This window comes from Helicoverpa armigera, chromosome 2, assembly GCF_030705265.1.
Source record: "Helicoverpa armigera isolate CAAS_96S chromosome 2, ASM3070526v1, whole genome shotgun sequence".
Lineage (NCBI taxonomy): Eukaryota > Metazoa > Arthropoda > Insecta > Lepidoptera > Noctuidae > Helicoverpa > Helicoverpa armigera.
In genome coordinates this window covers 11,107,861-11,123,787 of record NC_087121.1, presented here as the reverse complement: position 1 = coordinate 11,123,787, position 15,927 = coordinate 11,107,861, and the positions used below count along the sequence as shown (strand labels likewise).

Here is a 15,927-nt window from a genome sequence, read left to right as displayed (position 1 = left end):
ATTGAAAATTCTTGTCGCGGAGGTGTTGTCATCTCTTTTTGCCACACTGGAAGTGATAGAGAGACCCGATTTAGTAAAGGGAGATGGAAATACTTCAGATGCCAGAGTTGCAAATGTCGTCCAGCCATTTTCGACGAATAAATTAATTTTGAGAGTTCGATGACCGCCCGGAATCGTTTTGTCCGTCATTTTTGATCTATAGATTTTACAAATCGCTAATTTTCGTAAGTTGTTTATCTTAATTTGGTGCTCATTAGTGCTTGTTACGATTGTGTAATTACGAGTTATTGATTTTGGTTTGTCTGACCGGCATTTTCTATTGAAACGTAAGTTAAATCAAAGTTTTTATAAGAATGTCGTGATAAGGCTGCGTATGAAGCTTTATTGGGCTGTAATGACGAATTCTCTCGCTGTAAGATTTAGGAAGATAATGCGATTGGCAGTGCTCCTTGATTCAAACAAAACCAATATATTTCTAGGAGTACTATGTGAGATAATTTAATGCTTTTTAGATGCTTTTGGGCGGTTCCATTTGCGGCTCACATTTATATTCATTTTCCTTGCCCCACGGGTCGCTTCCCGTTAGAAATGTTTTTCATCTTTTGTGTATCGCGTTCAACATAGAACATAAAGTAAATATCACGGAATATTTATTTTATCTAATGTATTTATAATAGGTTATGGGGGTGCTATGATTCATACCATATCTGCGCGATCGTTGCATGTGACAACGGAAAGGCGCTTCCACTATTACACCATACACCCGATAATATATCAATTATTTTATCTTGAGTGCTGATAAATGAAAAAATATATATTTTTAATGACATTTAATTTTGTTGAAGTATTACCAGGATTTTACTACTAGTCAGAGCCTAGTCAAATGGTGATGTAAGATGATGAATTATAAAAGACCTTGAAATACACATGAATCAACTACTGAGTGTGTTCTGAACTCTCTCAATATAATAAAAATATATAAAATATTACTCACTTCTGGCTATGATCCTGTAGCCCAGTCATTGACTTCCTAGATGCTAACCGGGGCTAATGTAAAGTTCTGATAGAGTATAGGTCCACTAGTAAAGAAATTATTATGAACAGTCTCTCACAAACTATTAATTTCTAAAAGACAAACCATTTACTAGGTAAAGTCTCTCATTTACAAAGTTTGTTTCCCATTTCAAAATTAAAAGCTTTCTATGAAGAAGAGCTAGAAACTCCATAGGTGGAGGAAATTATCTTGAGGAAACCTTGTCTTTAAAGACTGAAATTGCTTATCTGCCTTGAACAAGTGCGGTGATTATCACTCATTCCTTCTTTGTATGACAAGACATTTGCACCTTGCAGTGGAACAGTACAAAAGTGACTGATTCACTATTTTCTGTAGTCCTTCATATAAATACGCCGTCTGAAATAATTATAGTTTATCAAAAAATACAGCTGTGCCCATGTCCAGCAATGTCCTTTCTCAGGTTCTATAACTAGAGTATCAGTGTTGAAACTTTTATTAAAATTGATTTGGTAATTTTAGTTAATGTGTGACAGATGGATAGAGTTACTTTTGCATTTATTATATACTAAGGATTGCTTGAAACGATTGAAGATCACAGTACCATATCAATTGAGAACTTATCAATATTATTATAAAACATGTCTTCAACAAGTATTCATTAATAAAACTGTTATGGACACAATAACATTGAATTGAGATATTATATCAGTCGGACAGTTTATCTGCTATTGTCATCTTTAAATGTCAATCATTGCTGATAATAAAGGCTTTGAGATATCATGCTAATACCATGTGTGTTGGAACAGGGCACACAGCGTTTAAGGAATGAAAATAAATCAAAATTAGACTTGTATTTCATAAATTACGATGTACAATAAATCAAACTTGTCTGCCGCATCTCTCTGTCTACAGTTTCTGGCGTTTTATTTGTATTCTTAGGAAACTTCCTTTCAAAACCACGCTTCGGTTACATTAAATCCTTCATGCTGTGTTATTAAAAACTTATGGACAGACAAACTCACTAACATTTAAAATACACATCACGGTGGCTAAACAAACAATTCATTTATTTATTTAACAAAAAAATATTAATAAATACACTCAAAATTGTGGTCCATCCATTTTAGAACACCAATCATGTCTGGAGAACCAGAGGTAACCCGCACTCCCGAAGAAGAGGAAGAAGAAGAAATCAAGTCCTCGTACAGGCCACCCCCAGAGAAGACTATTGACGAGATCCTGGCTGCCGACCAGGAGGACGAGTCACTTAGGAAGTACAAGGAGGCCTTACTCGGAGAGGCTCAAGCTGGTGCTGTTATTGTTGGTAAGGATGTTACATAATTCATAAATCAAAGCAAATCAACTTATTATTTCATATACATTTTGGGTATTAAATATGTTCACAACTTTAATAAAATTAGTACCACAAAAATCATATAAGACATTGAAAAGTATCAGTCCCAGACACAATAAAGACTTTAGTTTGTTAAAAAGCATCATCTCAGGATGTCAAAGGGACATTTTATATCAGTAATTAATAAAAAAAGTATTGGTATTGGTAAAAAGTATACATTATCAATGAACATCATCACAAAATAGATGTCCTCAAGGCAATGGCAGCATCCTTAAATGAAAGAACGAACATACATTCTTGCCCCATCCCCATCACCTTTAAAATAAATATATAAAGTATAAAGAGTTAATTAAAGCTAGATTGCCAAAAAACTGTGGATAATTTGACATTTAAACTGAACAAGATTCAAATTCTTTACCAAACCATTCAGTACCAACCTAACCGGACTAAATACTCAAACCTACATGTACTCAGCCCATACAAAGATGCCCATTGTGAATCTCATAAGTATAAAGTACTTACCATATAGAGATGAGCGATTCATTATCATGTCTAAAGCAAACCCTGACAATCATGCTTCAAGTATCTGATAACATTAGTCATGCCATTTATATGAAGGAATCTTGGTTCTTCATGAATATTTAAATAGTATGCGATTCTGGAATAATTTGTTGGACTGTTGTGGCAATATTTGCATGAAGATGTCTTGCTGCAAGAAGCCATTAATTGCTCAAGGGAAATATGATTGACTAACTGTATCCTGCGGTTTCACCCACGAACTTTTTTCCGTATAGGATAAAATGTAGCCTATATCATTCAGGGATAATGTAGTTTCGGAGAGTTTACGGTACCAACAAACAAGAAAAAATTCACCTACGTCTTAAAAAATTTGAATATTTTGGGTTTCGAAGAAGTTAACATATAATTCTGTCTCTTGCCGTAAAAATCATAACCATACGTTGACATTTCTAGCTTTAAAACACGAACACCACACTATTTCATGAGGGGATTCCGTGCTAAAGTAAAAAGTAATCAAAGTGAAATCTTCCACAGTGAATCGCTCAATCACTTCGTAAAATAAACAAAAGCGCGTGAGTCATCCGTCTGTCCCAATGGTCTCGACCATTTACTTCTAACACGCCATATTAAACTAACATATTTGCTAGTCGTTAGCAGACTTGCTCACAATTCGCTTATCTTGTGGTACCCTTGCCTTTTATCTACTGTCTAATTACGCAAATATTTTACTGTCATAAGTAGATAGGTACTCTTATTTAGATGACAACCAGTCTTACCAAGGGGTTGCCAGTTCAGATAGGCAGTCGCTCCTGGTATTCAGCTGCATTCGGTTAGACCGAAAGCCGACCCTAAGATAGTTGGGAAAAGGCTAGGCAGATGATGATGAAGTAGATATTCTTGTTGTCAAAATACAAGTACCTATCGTCAAATAAGTTTGCCCACTTAATGTCTCGCATGCTCTGTACCTAGTGTTTTTTATACCATCATGAAGTCACTATTAACCAACGTCGAAAATCTCCAAAAGAACGTGATAGTTTTATGGACGAGATTACCAGAGATGCTTCTGCTTACCACGCCACGGTAATTCAACGTGACGATACTAATTCCGTACTCTTGAGAACATTATCATGCTTTCTAGAATGCGCTATCAATGTCGTATCAATAACTAGATATGAAGTACTTGCTTTATCTAATCAATTTACCTACGTAGACAAACATAATGTTTTATGACAACTGCCAATGGGGCTCCGTTTTCCTTAATTGCTTCGTATTCATGTTGTTTTTTCCTACTTCCCATGTGGTAACGTGCCCTACTTTTGTAATGAATAGCTCTTAATTTTCTAGAATGATCGATCTTTATTGGCTGCCGTGGGGAAGATCTCTGGCTGTTATCGATATGGATTAATCCAGAAAGATGAAGTTATTTTTTATTAGTTTACAGACAAGTTATCATCTATCTATGGCATAGGAGAAGAACAATATAGAGCCTTCTTTCTCCTCAAATATTTATAAAAAAAATCGTTTAACTTAGTTTTTACATCATACTGCAGTCATTCAAAATTACGATAAGCGAGCTGACTAAATTGTTATCAAAATTATATCCTTATCGCATTTGGCATCACATCAAAATGCATTGTACTGAACATTTGACCTTTTCGAATCGCAGTTTAGACAAAGCACTTTCACTACCAGATCTTTTCAGTTCCGTGAACATTACATGACACTCAGTTACAGTCGTAACTAATGTCAAGGTCCACGCATGACCTTGCCGCCAGTCGGCAAAACAACCTGCATTGCACGATATTGTACGAGTAATCGATACCTAACATGTCACCGATATCGTTGTGTAGGTGACGGAAATCGAGTAAGGTTAATTCGATTTAGAACGTTTGTATCGGGTTTGAGTTCAGCGGTTCTATTGAATGAAATGCATATTAATCGAAATCTTTTGGTATTAAAATTTGCATTCCTGTATTAAATGACATTAAAGCAGGAGATATCGTCGTCTTACGATTATGATTTATCGACAAAGTTAAAAGAGCCATGGAAATCCCTTTAAGCCTCTGGTCCTAGGTCTAAAAGCCGTTACTTCAATACTTTAATATCCTTTATCGATGTTACGTGTACTCTGAAGCCCGAAAGTTTGTATCGTGTTACCCAGTAATTGCCTTTTGGGGAGAGTAAAAGGTTCCCCGAAATCTCGCGAAAGCGAAATCTATTTATTTGTGGAAAAGGTATCTACGTAAGTAAGGGTTTTATTTAAAAATATATATATATTTATAAAAACATGTAAAAGAAGTATTTTTGGCGACTTTGTACAGACTAAAAATTATCTGGCTTATTAAGTAGAAGATTTAAGAACGAAAACTGCTTCTGGCACATTCCAATCCAAGTGTCGTTTTTGATTAACGGCCTTGTTAAGAAACGTATAAAAACGGTTCAGAAAAAGACTCAAACCGCTACTATCTAAGATTTAGATAAACAACCGTTGCAAAAAATCCTTTGTTCATAATCAAATAGCAGACACGTTTAATTAAACAAATACTAACCAGAAGACCACGGAATTATTTCTGGTCCTTTAAGCATCATCATCAGCCTTTTTATCGTTCCACTGCTGGGCACAGACCTTCCCTCGCACAGACAAGGATTGAGCATTAATCACCACGCTTGCTCAATATGGGTTGGTGATTTCAGACATTATAGTCCAGGTTTCCTTGAGATGTTTTCCTTCACCTTTAATCAGCCGTTGGTGTCCAAGAAATACTTAGAAAGTACACACAAACTTAGAAAAGTTGCCTGGTCTGGAATAGAACCCTCGTAATTGAGAGGTTTGTTCTTTACTCACCAGGCCACTACTTACTGTCCTTTGCACATCTGCTTTTAATTAAAATTTCCGCAAATGCCCTTGCGAGCTTCCTACGCGATTAATAAACGAAGCCCCATAACTGTCGCTTCTGCCACATCAATTTCCTTTATAGCCAGCTCAGCTGTGGCTAATACAATAACGTCAATGACCTATTTGTGACGACCCACTTCAGTAGGTGCATTTGGTCTATTAAATTATGCATCCTATTGAGATTGACTTGCTGTTCTTTACGTTAATTGCTTTGGCTTCGACATTTATTTGATGGTACCAAGACATTCAATATATGGTCCTAATGTTTTTGGTTATAATTGTCCTTTCATATGCCATCTTAGCTAATGAGAAACAACATATTATGTGGTCATTCCTGAATTGTACCTTCTGAATTTCATGTTAGAAAACAAGTTTGTTTTGGTACCAAGTTTGGCTTTATTACCACTACCGAAACTTAAACGTGAAGCCGGATAAAATCTCATTGTAATTAATTTCTCTCTATAAAGTTTCGAAAATCCATTTCACACTCGATGCCGTTGAAATCATGAACAGATCTGAATATAGGTATTGGACTATCAACTGTTACGTCATTAATGAAAGCTAGCAACTCCAGACTAGTGTGATCTGTTCTAATATTAACGTACGAATATATTTAGACAAGTTATTTTTGTTTTCCGTTCGATATCATAAACAATTTAAGTGGTAAATGCTTGCCAGGTGAAAATAATTGTCGTTGTGGCAATAATTCATATGCTCGTTGATTGGTGTTTGATTTAGGATAGAGAGTGACTCTAAGGTTAACCCCAGTGCTAGAGTGAAAAGAGCTCAAAGTCAGTGCTAGAGTGAAAAGAGCTCAAAGTTGAACTCCTAAACCATTTCTTTAGTAACACCCGTATTATCGCGAAAAAATAATACTAAAATGCGACGTATAACATCTGGCTCACTGTTTTGCTGTGAGAAAAGCAAAACACTTGTTTTTTCAGCCTTTCGTTGTTTACCATACACAGTACTGAAGCCAGCATATCAAGATACTCCAATCTATATATTTTGCTCAATCAATATTGAACCCTATTCTTTTGATTTTAAAGAATTTAACTGTCTGATGTCCAGGCGTTTGTTCAAATAAAACATTTATAAGCTAGAAGGGCTTACTGCTTTCAAGGGCAAATCCCTCTAATTACTTAATAACTTAATTGACCTTTACACTAATTAGTAGCCCTGGAAGTTCATCGCCTCCTTCCCTTTGCACGCCTGGGCCCGGGGTACTAAGTTGATCAAACTGCTATTTAATTGGGCGTAATAGCAGCCTGGGCGGCCCTAAATTGTTTTATGTTATCATAAATTATTTCAAGCTTACAATGTTTTTTTATTGTTTACAATTTTGCTTTAATTTAATTGTTATGACGTTATGGATTATAGTATAGTATATAGTGTATAGTATTTTTTCATCATCTTTAGACCAAGCTATATAGCTTTTACTGGATCAACATTTTCTGCAGCTTATTTCTCTGCAGGATTTGTGTTTTGGTCCCAAATTATTTGTCGTACAACTTAGCTATTTTAAGAACTTATCATTCATCACATTTAGGTACATCATAATTTTACCCACATGTCCCTTTATCGCCTCAAATAATACTAAAAACTTCAAAAGAACTAGTGATTGATTGATATTTTTGTTTATTCAACAGATCCGAACGACCCACGTCGGGTGATCGTCAAGAAGTTGGCGTTGTGCGTCACGGGTCGTGATGACGTCGAATTGGACCTCTCTGGAGACCTCACTGATCTTAAGAAGCAGGTATGGACTTGAATTCAGGCTTATTCATTCTTCACTATCTTAGTTTCAGCCAGCGGTTTTGTTTCACGCACTTGGATAAAAAATTGCCTCCCTAGGAAATCTCTATAAATGCGCTTGCTTTGGAGTTTTAGTTCGGAAGACAGAATGAACTAATTGAGATAACCGGATAAAAAGTAACGTTTAGGCTCAATACTTTAGGACATCTCTGTACTAATTAATAATATTTAATTGATTAAATGTTCAGCCATTTAACAATTTAAGAGTATCCAAAAATAACTCATTTTTGCGATGAAAAGAGTGTCAAGATCATAAAAAATGAAGAGTGAGCGACAATCTCGTCTGTCTATTTTTGGGGTGATAACTTTATTATGAACGTATTTTATTTTTATTTGTAACTGAAAATAGATCATAATTGAGATTGACTTCGCAAACAAAAAATAAAAATTATAATTTACGCCAGTAACTAAATTTAATTACGCCCAAAACACGTCATTTCATTGTGAATAGAATCGTTATTAAATTAATATCAATGTCATATTGAGTTGGTATTGTAACTTTATTGTTTTCCTCGTCCCTTCAGGAAAGACCTATGTAGTTATAAATGTAGCCAGATAAAAAGCTGTTTTCCTGTTTCTATTACCGTGGTCATAGATATTATGATGAAATAGTTTTAATGAGTTACAAATCGAATATTTTAAACTGAGTTTGTCTTTTAAATAAAACTACTTTTACGGATTTTATCGCGGTTATATTATATTACTAGCTGGTGCCCGCGAATTCGTCTGCGCAGGTTTAGTATTTCGAACAATATGTTTACAAATTGTAGCCTATGTGTTATTCTGATGTATAAGCTATATTATTGTAAAGTTTCATTAAAATCCATTCAGTAGTTTTTGCGTGAAAGAGTAACAAACATCCATACATCCATACATCCATACATACAAACTTTCGCGTTTATAATATTAGTAGGATCTAATCCCGACGTAGTTTTATTTAAATGTCTAATATTCGCATAAGTGTCAGAAATCAATTGAGTTTGTCTTGTTAGCTGAAGGGTTAACTAGTGTCGATCCTCGGCTGGGATTAGCGTTTTATTCTATTCTTAAACCTTTCTCATGAATCGATTCATCTATTGGTGTAACCTGTCTGATAAACCTGTGCAGTAGTTTTTGAGTTTATTGCGACAAAACATAAGCAGCGGGGGACGTTTATTTTGTAATATGCGCTGGTTACGATCATGGATGAAAAATTCCATCTCGGTGTTTGGTAAGGAAAACAGTGATTTTGCCATGTTAATCTTTTTAATCAGGGCCCATTTTGTATTTTTCCTTATGCTTGTATAACTCAGAAATATGGTAACCATTCAGTTTTATAAATTAACGATAAAATAAGGCTATTTAACTTACGTAAAATCATTCACTGTACTGACTAAAAATGTTGTCAGTTGTGTGCAATATCCGTGTACGAGTTTTATAGGCCAATTTGTGGTTTTATACCGTCTAACACATGGCTTTTTAACTAGTATTCGTTATTTGAGATTATTTAAAATGTGGTTTCAAGTTAAACTTTTCCTGTAGTAGGTATATCATGGTTGTGTTTTCAATGATCTTGGAAACCAATTAGAATATTAGTGTTCCGTGCTGGAATCTCACTGATAATTCAGGATAGCCACCGATTTTTTACCATATATCGCCCTAATCCTAAATATTTTTAAGGCTGACGAGGCCTGTCTTCTTTGGCACTTTCTATCTGACCTTTCTATTTTGAACAGTCTTGAAGCAGCAATTTAAGTAACATAATTTACAGTTGATTTTCTGAAGTTTCCATTTTTTATATCTTGTGAAGTCTGTTTTGTGAAGTATTTGACGGCCAGCTAATAGAACGCACGCACGTTTATAGCAAACACATGTGCTGGACTGAAAACGTGTTTTATTTGACACGTGCTGTATCAAGTCTTTTAAATGGGACTGCTTTAAGGACGTTGGTAATTATATTGTAATGCATTTATATTAAAATGCACTGTATTGTATGTGGTATAGCAGTGTCCTGCCGGGTCCATATTGTGTCCATCTTATAAAATGTACCACCTGTATAACACATGGTAATAAATAATTGACTATTGAGTATAGCTGTCATCGTATTTATTGGAATGTATAAAAAGCTATGTGCGTTAGACAAAATAAAATAAACACTGCAGTAACGCCGGCGCCAATCTAGGCAGTTTTATTTTCAGCTTTTCAATGGTTCGGTTTTTTTCTAGTTAGTGATGATTTTACGATTTGTGCGCTAGGCCCATAAGTAAGAAAACTCATTGTGGCATTATTGTAACAAACTATGGTGTAAATAATATCAGAGTACCCACCAATCTCAGACAAATGCATTATGCCAACATTACGACAGAAACAGATACACAACTCTCCCATAATTCATATCTAAATTGTTAGCAAAATACTAAACACATTCGCATACGCGCCCGAACCAACTAATAACTCTCTAAATGATTTACGATGAATATGATCGTTTATCATGTCGGCCCGGTGTACTGAAGTATCGGGATTAAAGGTGGAAACACACTATCCAAGCCGAAAACGCCTATAAAATCGGCTCCTGTTTCGTTTCCACCTGTCATATGCAACTGGCAGGCTCCTCGAATAAGACGATCCAACTCGAGCGGATTTTAGGACTTCATGCGAAGACTTTTCTACAGCGCGTTTGGATCTGATAAATGTGTAACAACCTTTATATGCGTACGTGGCTTGTGACGTCATATGCCATGACTAGCGCTGACGGATTTGTTTCGGGTCGTTAATATTGTGTCTGACATTATGTTTATTGGTATTCCCCCGATATTGAATTTAGCACATTTGTGCTAAATTATAGTTTGCAGTGTTTGAGAATAGAAGATTTTGACTGAAGTCTTTACTTACAGACTTCTGATTGGCTGTTCTGTCCCAGAATCGCGGTGGTAATTTAGTGATACCGGGGTTAGCAACCTGACAATTTGTTATAATATGGGTGGGTTGCACCATTTATCCATAACCGGACCATAGCCAGCTATGAAATTGCCGGCAATTGGTCAAATCGGCATCACCCAGAGTCAAAATCAGAAGTCAGAAACTGAGCCACATCAATCCTCACGCATTGCCAGAATGAAAAGAGGCGCTTGCACCAGGACAAATATACCACCCCGTCCAACTATTAATAAAGCACCCACTGCAACAAGTGTCGCCTGTCATCAAATAGACCTATACGATGCGACTTGTTGACAAGCATCTCTCATGATAGAAACGGTGCACTAAATACATCCACTATAAATACCCCCATCGTCCTTTTGTATCGGAACATAGTCCACGTAGCCGATGACGTCACAAGTCACGTGATTATGTTTAGAGTGCTGAGAGATTCACGGCCTTTCAATGTTTGTTTATCTTCTGTCTGGCAGTTTAAGTTCGTTGGAGTTAATAATACGGAGTTCATAATGTCTATATAGGCAGTTATTTGTCTGGTTGCTATAGGATTTATGTTTGCTGAGACTGGATTGCTTTTGCTTGTAATGTTATCTAACTAACCGCAGGTCTGTTGTTTGATAAAAAATTATGTCGTCATATTGACCATCGTGATATGGGTTTATCTTTGTCATCGAATTTGTAGATAATGTTGAGTATATTTTGTCAGTGCCTATCCTAGGCGCTTAGTTAGGTTTACACTGGACCTGAATCAATCAAAGTTTCCAGCAGAAATCGAATCTACTAGGTTTAACTTTTTGCTTTTTTTCAGTATCATTTCAAATGCCCCCTTCGTTTTGCAGACGCGCTTCAAAGTCTTGGTAATTTACTCAGAAGCTACAAGCAATTTCTTATGATATCACCAACTAAAATCTCTCAGATCAACTGGGAAGAAATCACGCGATCCCTTTCACTAATCATTGGTGTGACAGGTGCATGGTAATCGGTGCCCAATAAGTCGCTTAGTCACAATTATCACGGTACGCCCAACCTGGACCCGTGCCAGCATGAAAATGTACAGGATGTTTAGATAGAACAGTTTTGTAGGTTTTAAAAGATTTCCGCGTATATAGATGACTTTTGGGAGATAAAACTGATTACAGTTCTCTCTGTTCGCTGACTCTGTCAAATATCTACTGAATTTTTGTTAATACTGGGGAAATGGCAAAGTCGATGACAGTTAAGGAACTCACTTGCACTGCCGAATCTACAGATTTTTTGAATTTCTGTTAATTATCTATGTATCAGCAGTTTGTGGGAGTATTGGAAAATATTATAAAAACTTATGGAAATAAACGATGCTTCCATTTAATAAGTATCTCCATTGTATGTTTACCATGAATTCCTATTAACTTTAATCTACATAGCAAATGAGTTTCCTTTGTCTGCCGTCGCGAAGCTAGTCCACTTCCTGCCATTATACTTGGGACTTCCCCTTGCTTCTTGTTTACACGTTACTATGTTTACGGTATTTATATCTTTGGCCATGTTTCGAGCGAGTATTATACCTAACTTGTGTGAAAATGTGTACCTACCTGTAATAATGTCGGGACTACTGTAGAATCATAGCCAAGCTTTACAAATATGTTTGACAGATTTGTGTTGCTGGGGAGCAGATTGCGCTAATTCTTTCTTTCTGTCGAAATTGTCGGGCACATTTTTGGGTAGTTATTTTTGAACGTTTTGCATTGTATGAAAATATAATTTCCCATTATGTATCACACTGTATGCAAGCGCGTGATATGATTTATGCCAGCGACAACTATAGTTCAGTGCACGACCTAAAAACTTGAAGCGGCGTGTATCGTTCCGCTCGTTTTGTTGCTTTGCGGATTAGTCAAACGCGATGGCCTGTTGCTGTAGGAAATTGTGCAAGTAATTTTATGGGCGTAGGTTAATAGTCTCCAACTATGAATACATTGAATAATATCCGGATTTGAAAATGCGGATCTTGGGAATAAAGAGACGATCTCCATCTAGAGATTGTGGGATGAATCCACGACTAACAATCTAGCAATTTGGCTTGACAAGTCGATGTTTTTACATAAAAAAATATCTAATTTGAGAAGAAAATCTAAACGAGTCATGTATTTTATAAAAAAAAGATGTTAAAAAACAAAAATCAAATCTATTATGAAACCCACGAGGCCTCTATACAAATGATTTCGAAAGACGAAAATCCTCCATCATCTTACTTCTAACGGCTTCTTATGAGAATTCTTAAAATTCCAGGTGTTCGTGATAAAGGAAGGCGTGCAATACAGGATAAGGATCGACTTCATCGTGCAGCGGGAGATCGTGCATGGACTCAAATACGTGCAGAAGACTTACCGGCTCGGAGTGCCAGGTAATTGTCAACAGAATTTCTTTCTAAGCAAATAAAACTCATTTATTTGGCATATGAACGAATGGCCAAACCCACCATTCGTTCAAGGTGTAGAGTTTCAAAGAGCAAGGGTTATTCAAAATTTTAATGGCAATTGTAAAGTATTGGAGGCAGTCTTTAAAATTATTAATATTGTTCAAATTGTTTAAAGGGTTTGAGATCGTCAAAGTCATATAAAAGAAAAATATGGATTTTTCTGTCCCAGTAATTTTGTAGCTTTAGCAATTTTTTTCCTAAATTTGCGAAAAATGTTTTCGCTGTTTATAATACTGCAAAATGGCAGTACCAAACCAAAATTCTATAAGGACATTTCAAAGTAACTAGTCATGAGCTAAGAATACAAAAGTGTCCCGAAAAGGTCTCTTTGGTTTCTATCTGTGTCTATTTACACCACTTATTATATTTTTCGTAATATAATTAATTATCTACACATTTCTGATTGCACATTGTATTTTTTCACGCTACCCCCTCAGTGCCCGGTATGTATCCATATTTCTATTCAAACAGCATCAAGCACCTTATATGCCTTCGATGTCGTTATGTATTGTATTCAATATGGTGACTAAGTGTGTAGGCATTTTGATATAGTCTTGTTCCCTATTTATTGTGGCTTGTGACGTGTCCTTTTTTTTGGAATGATGATGACTTTTAAATTTTGGATGTTAGTGGTCTGTTTTACTACGTCTCGAAAAAAAAATGGTGAATGTATCGGTCAGAAAATGTTTTTTTTTTTTTTTTTAATGAATAATCTGATTTCTGGATGTGGTGGAATAGATCCTAGCTGTCGTGATAATATTTGGATCGTTTTCAAATATCTACCTATTCCTATTTTAATTCGTGAAATGAAATGTCATTTATTTGCAAGAATGAATGGATGTTGTCTTTAAATGTTGTAACTCCGTTATGCAGATTCTTTGATTATTATATCAACCTATCAATCAAAGCATGCAAGAACTTTTTAAATATTCCTAACTAAAACATTACCTCTCAATTTTCAGTGGACAAAATGACCCACATGGTCGGTTCATACCCTCCTAAGACCGAGATCCAGTCGTACACGACTCCTCCCGAAGACGCCCCTTCAGGTATGGTCGCCAGGGGTTCATACTCCGTGAACAGCCTCTTCACTGACGACGACAAAAACGTGCACCTGCAATGGGAATGGTGTTTCGACATCAAAAAAGATTGGAAGGATTAAAGCTTGGCTTGTTTTATTTTTATGAAAAGACCGACTGGGTTGGGCTCTGCGCTTAGATTACTCTGTGCCATAGATCGGTTAGAACGCGCTCTGGTATTTGAATTTGGAACTTGTAGTCCATAAAGAACATAAAATAGTCTAAATCTAAGAAGTTCCATTGCGACAGTTTTATAAACTTTTTGGTTTTCAAAATGGCGGATTAGTTTTGGCGGTTTATCGTTTTAATTTCAAATGCCAAGAGTATTAAAATCACAAATGATTGGATGATATATTATAACAAAACGCACAGATATAGTTGTAGTCTTTACGAGCCTGATCCAGTTGCAAGTGTCGATAATGGTGGCTGACTGAGAAATACCTATTGACAAATTAGTGTAAACGCTTCGTCAAACAGAAATCAGGACGATGGAATGTTCTAGACAACTTCTAAGTAAGGGATTTGAGTGAATCAACAATTGATGTAGATATTTCACACTTCATAATGTTAAATTGCGATATTGTCATGACAAATAGAAGTATATTTTCATACTTTTTCATACAAATTATATTGAATGTACAAAATATATCGCATCTTCGACATTGAATGTATGTCACTACGTATAATTTGTGCTAAGAATCAAGTGTAGTGTGTTATAAATGTATTCTACATAACAAAAACTTTTTCGTAAAACCTACTTCGAACTCTGACAACTATTTGACGAAGCAAAGTCATTAGTAATACCTATACATAACAAAATATGTAATTATGTGATTATAATGTAATCGTGATGATTTTATTTTCTAATTTTTAATGAACTTTCAGACAGACTTGGAAAACTAAATAATAAATTCCGTTTTAGAAATGTACCTTAACAATTTCGAACTTATATATTAAAATAGAATTTCCTATGTGTACGCATTATGGTCACATTGTGGTTTTTTACGATTTTCTCGCAATAAACCACAGTGTTGCCCGTATTTTGAATACATTTTCTATTTATAATATAAAGAGTAGATTGTAATAACAAAAAAAAAATACAATGTATTTCCATAATTTTTCGTATATAACAAATTAAAAGATGTAGCAATATTATTATTTAGATTGTAATTTAAATTATTAGCTTATTATTTTAGTTGTGGTCAATGCAATTTGTCGTGGTAACTGGCGATTTCTATGGAAAAATGTAATGTAGGTCAGTTCACTTGAAACCTGAAGTCGGCACTCTATGCTTACACCAGCATTCCTGAGAGCATTTTTGGGCCAAGCTAAATATTTTGGTGTCATTAGTTTCCGTAGATTATAAATACCGATAACTATAGATATTAAGACTCTATTCTGATTGAATTGAAAATTTGCGCAGTATTATCGATGTTAAATGTAATCTAAAGGACTATGTGTCCAGCCTTTAAATCCTGCAAAGGGGTGTTATAAACAAATAATACTGCTCAGTGTTGCTATTATTTTGGTGTTAAAAAGGTCCGATTCCAAAATGTATCGATGTATACTTTTATTTTTATTTTAAATAAAATTGAAAATTTTCTATCATGTATTTTATTTTATTTTTGGCGACTACAATCTTTACTGGTTTTAATTATGTTGTGACATTGTCTATGTCATAAGATAATCAGAATAGGGTTTCGAACCTTTAAAATAGTTTTATATAGATATCTCAATTTATATTTTATACATTTCTTTTAATATAACCTTTTATTAATAAATGGTCACATTTCTATAAAGAATCATCATGTAAGTACCAAACTATAGTATTATAAAAATATATAAGGGTATAGGTGCACCAATTCAAAGAAAAATCTA

At 35.1% G+C, this 15,927-nt stretch overlaps 1 protein-coding gene across 2 annotated transcripts; it reads left to right on the top strand.

Annotated features, from left to right (window-relative positions):
* Nucleotides 1–65: 65 nt before the first annotated feature.
* On the top strand, nucleotides 66–15,652 carry LOC110379320 (rho GDP-dissociation inhibitor 1). Of its 2 annotated transcripts, none has more exons than XM_021338964.3 (5): nucleotides 66–224; nucleotides 2,143–2,339; nucleotides 7,434–7,543; nucleotides 12,781–12,895; nucleotides 13,933–15,652. In XM_021338964.3, the coding sequence occupies exons 2-5, from the start codon at nucleotides 2,153–2,155 to the stop codon at nucleotides 14,130–14,132; spliced, it is 612 nt and encodes a 203-aa protein (XP_021194639.1). In that variant the 5' UTR covers nucleotides 66–224; nucleotides 2,143–2,152; the 3' UTR covers nucleotides 14,133–15,652. The 2 variants fall into 2 exon arrangements, with proteins under 2 accessions (XP_021194639.1, XP_021194631.1); XM_021338956.3 differs by having other exon boundaries at nucleotides 107–326.
* Nucleotides 15,653–15,927: the final 275 nt, after the last annotated feature.

Coding starts and splice junctions, on each gene's coding strand:
- LOC110379320 (XM_021338964.3), top strand. CDS start 2,153: ATGTCTGGAGAACCAGAGGTAACCCGCACTCCCGAAGAAGAGGAAGAA. Junction 2,340..7,433: donor AGCTGGTGCTGTTATTGTTG/GTAAGGATGTTA, acceptor TTTATTCAACAG/ATCCGAACGACCCACGTCGG. Junction 7,544..12,780: donor TCACTGATCTTAAGAAGCAG/GTATGGACTTGA, acceptor TTAAAATTCCAG/GTGTTCGTGATAAAGGAAGG.